Genomic DNA, 4374 nt, shown 5'->3' with positions numbered 1-4374 from the left:
GACCTAGTTCTACATTCTAACTTTTCTACAGGAATGATTCTTCAGAGAACTCCTCCAAAATCCTTCTGTACACAGTTCTATAACTCAGTTTGTATTTATCTAGGACCCTATATACAATAATAGGAAAGATAGTTTCCAATAAACTTTTAACTTCCATTTGCTAATTAATGCTGATCGCTGTCTATCGCTATATAAAATATTGTGAAACCATGAAGATAAATCTGACACTGATTTTGACCTCAAAGAAGTTATATCCTAGTAGTAAATACCTAGCTGTGTTTTTTGTAAGCTGGAATGAGCATCAGAATCACCTGGATGGAGGGCTTATTAGCATATTACTGGATCCTAGCCCCCAAGTTTCTGATTTAGTGAGTCTGGGGTAGTGTCCAGTAATTGGCATTTATAACAAGTTACCAGATGATGCTGATACCCATGACCCAGGGACTACACTTTAAGAACTACCGGTAACTAGTGATAAATAACATACAGAAAGATAAACAAACCTATTAAAATAATAAAAAGAATAAATAATCATAAAATAACTCAACTGGGAAAGGCTCTATGGATAGTTTGTCATTAAATCTGGGCTAAAAACTACTTTGGTGATTGAAGCTACATGGGAAAAGTTACAAGACTTTGAGGTTCTAAGAGGGACTATTGTTCTGCTGGAGTTACATAACAGTCTCCCAATTTGTCTCGATTTCTTAATCCTATTCCTTAGCTTAGATCCAAACACCACTAGCCAATCCTCCACCTTTATTGCATTCCCTCCCACATGCCATTTTCTTAATTTTTCAGGTGTATTTTTCAAGAATGTATCATATCATTCTCCGGAACCATCTACCTCAATCCCAGTCCTGTGATTTTTGCAAACACACACACACATACACACACCCACACCATCTTGTTTAGGCTTTACATCCTGACTAACGGATATAATTGACAATAAATATTTGTTAATTTAATGCCATATGAAGGTTCTTGCTTAGAAACTGAAGGGAAGAGAGACATATGCAGGACTGCTGTACCTTGAAAACTTTGTATGGTTTTCTATGTAGGTGAGGCAAATACTTTGAAGTGAGAGTGTCTTTTAACTCTGCCTCATATTCCTCTCTAGGTCTCCTCTGCTATATTATGGAATTAAAGAATGGATTTTCTATTCCTCCAGAAAATAGGCAACGTGCTATGAAAGGGGTTAGGGTCTCTCACTGGAAACAAGAAAACTGCAAGAAATGTGTCTATAACCAATTCCCACAGGTATGCTGCACCCCAACAATACACAGTTCCATCCCTCCTCCTTCCTTCTGATAGGGATTCCGGGGCTAGAAGATGCACATGTGTGGATAGGCTTCCCCTTCTTTGCAGTGTATCTAATAGCCCTCCTGGGGAACGCTGCCATCCTGTTTGTGATCCAGACTGAACGCAGCCTCCACCAACCTATGTTTTACTTCCTGGCCATGTTGGCCTGCACTGATCTTGGCCTGTCCACAGCCACCATCCCCAAGATGCTGGGCATTTTCTGGTTCAATCTCAGGGAGATTGTGTTTGGTGCCTGCATCACACAGATGTACGTGATCCATATATGCACTGGCCTGGGGAGTCAGTGGTGCTGACAGTCATAGCCATAGACCGATATATTGTCATCTGTAACCCCCTGAGGTACAGCATGATCCTCACCAACAAGGTGATAGCCATGCTGGGCATAGTCATCATAGTCAGGACTTTGGTGTTTGTGACTCCATTTATATTTCTCATCCTGAGACTGCCTTTCTGTGATGTCTGGATTATCCCTCACACCTATTGTGAACACATGGGTTTGGCAAAGTTGGCTTGTGCTAGTATTAGGGTCAATGTTATCTATGGCTTGATTGCTTTCTCCGTGGGCTACATTGACCTTTCTGTGATTGGATTTTCCTACGTCCAAATCCTCAGAGCAGTCTTCCACCTCCCATCCTGGGATGCCCGGCTGAAGGCACTCAGCACATGTGGCTCCCATGTCTGTGTCATGTTGGCCTTCTACCTGCCTGCACTCTTCTCCTTCATGACACACCGCTTTGGCCACAGCGTCCCTCATTACATCCACATACTTCTAGCCAATCTATACGTGGTCGTTCCCCCTGCCCTTAACCCTGTTATCTATGGGGTCAGGACAAAGCAGATAAGAGAGCGAGTACTTAGGATGCTTAACCCTAAAAGCTATTGACATTTAACCGCAAGAAAGTCTTCCACGATCACTCAGCAGGGCAATAACAGGTCCAAGCAGAAGTAAATACTGGAAATATTTTTGTTAAACTCCTCTGGCATTCCCACACAAGCCAGTCACACAGAATTTATCCCCATTAGTCATAATTTTTACACCCCATAGGAACAGCTCAAAGAGTCCAAAATAATCACTCTACCTTTGATCACAGGAAAAGTACAGCAAAAAACTTCTCATATTTAAACCGTACTGATACTAAAAAATCCCTAAAGGGAGGAAAGGCTTTGCAAAAAGTTGTGCCCCTAGTAACTACCTTAAATAATTTTCTTTCTCATGGACATTCTCTTCATTCACATGTCAGAAGCTTAAGTTCATAACTATGAAAATGATTAATTTCATGGAAACCAAGCAGGATACAGTGGTAATTCAGGCTTTGGCTTCAACTGAAAGGTTTACCTGAGAATGTCACTTAGACCTTGCTGAGTTTCAGTATCTCTGCAAATGAAATAACTAAAAAAAAAGAAAAAAGTGAAAATGTTTGCAGATTCTAAAACATTAAAAGATTTGGAAATAAATAAATTAATGTATTTCTAATGTGGTTGTTACTTCTGGTGTATATAGATTTAGCTAACTAAATCCAATCTGAGGGTAGAGTCACTGGTGTGAAATGAGGTCTCAAGCCTCAGATGAACCCAGTGCTTGGGGGTGTTTAGGGACTCAGTCCTTACCTTGGTGAGAGCCTTGTGGTCAGGAGACTATAAAGCCTGAGGAGTTAAGAGACTGCTCTGTGGGCTTGACGACTCAGTGAAACTTCATGCCCTTCAGTCTGGTTAGGGTGAGTTTTAGGGCAGACTGTAAGAGAGTGGCCGCTGACAACATACAAAGTCATTCTCATTCCAGTTTGAAAGCTTGATAGGTTAATTGATTTCTTTGGATATTCTAGAAGCTGCAAAAACATAAAGTTGCCTTCTAATTGGAAATGGGACTCTGGTTGAAATTCAAGGAATGAGCAAGGAATATGCAGACAATAGGGTGAAGATGTAATGGTAATGTAGACTGAGAGAGGAAGTAAACAGAGAAAAATAATATTTTGTATAAATATATAAAGAAAATGACCAGATTATTTTCTAAATAGAAATTACAATATTGACACAAACAAGACTTAGAAAAAACTAAGCAGATCAAAATGATGAAGGAAGACGACAAAAATAGTCATTGCAGATTTTCATCTAAGTAGGATAGTAGGCCACAATAACTTTTCATATGTTTCTTAACTGTTTTGCAATATTTAAAAATTTGCAAAGCTTTCAAAACCATTTTAGAAAATTAACATTCTCCTGATAACAAATTTAGAAAATAAAGAAGAAAGAAAATTCAGAATAAAATATTGAGAAAAAAGAAAAATACAGGTCCACCACCCATACAGATGCAGACAGAAACATGTAACTAAATTTGATGAAGCATTTTGGTTATATATTTTTAAAAGAAGCTAATATAGACATTATTGAAAGAGGAAGATTACTTCCTGAGTACCAACTACTTTATTTCCATTACCTTATTTAATTTTCAACATAGCCCTAAAACATAGATAATAATATTAATGTCAGTTTACATAAGTAAAAATTAAGACCTTAAAATGATAAATTTCTTCATTGATCTCATGGAGCTACTGTCTCTAATTTCACATTCCAAGTTTTAAAACTATATCCTACACTGCCTATATGGACTAATTACAGAGAAGAATAATGATTCAATATTAGAAAATGTATAAATTAAACACATCATATCATATTTAATGCATAAATATTATATACTTAATGCCATATATTTTGAGGCTAGTGAAAAAGTCCAAAATACTAAATTATTTTTTAAAGTTTATAGAATAATAATAAAAAGGAAGTTTATTAACATGGGAGAAAAATTCTTCCTTTTTAAGTAAATAATTTCTATTAAAATCAGAAATAAGTTAAGGTTTTTCCAGTCAGCTTTTTGAAATTACAGTGATACAATGAAATTCAACTAGTTAATGAAGAAAACATGTTTATTCAAAAAGCTATAAAATTCATTATCATTTGAAGGTAATATAATCTCCTTCCAAAAAATCTTGACAGAATGATCTAAAAAAAGTTGTTAATAACAAAGTCTCTGTGTAACACAGGGAACTATATTCAATG

At 36.9% G+C, this 4374-nt stretch overlaps 1 protein-coding gene across 1 annotated transcript; it reads left to right on the top strand.

The window, feature by feature from the left end:
- Positions 1-1259: 1259 nt before the first annotated feature.
- Positions 1260-2250, top strand: OR52E5 (olfactory receptor family 52 subfamily E member 5). Its single transcript, XM_010965067.2, is given in 3 exon segments — positions 1260-1595; positions 1598-2198; positions 2201-2250. Coding segments are annotated over 3 exon segments (987 nt in total).
- Positions 2251-4374: the final 2124 nt, after the last annotated feature.

The sequence above is a fragment of the Camelus bactrianus genome, chromosome 10 (genome assembly GCF_048773025.1).
Source record: "Camelus bactrianus isolate YW-2024 breed Bactrian camel chromosome 10, ASM4877302v1, whole genome shotgun sequence".
NCBI lineage: Eukaryota > Metazoa > Chordata > Mammalia > Artiodactyla > Camelidae > Camelus > Camelus bactrianus.
Note: the sequence above shows the minus strand (reverse complement) of the source record. Positions and strands in the feature narration are given on the sequence as shown.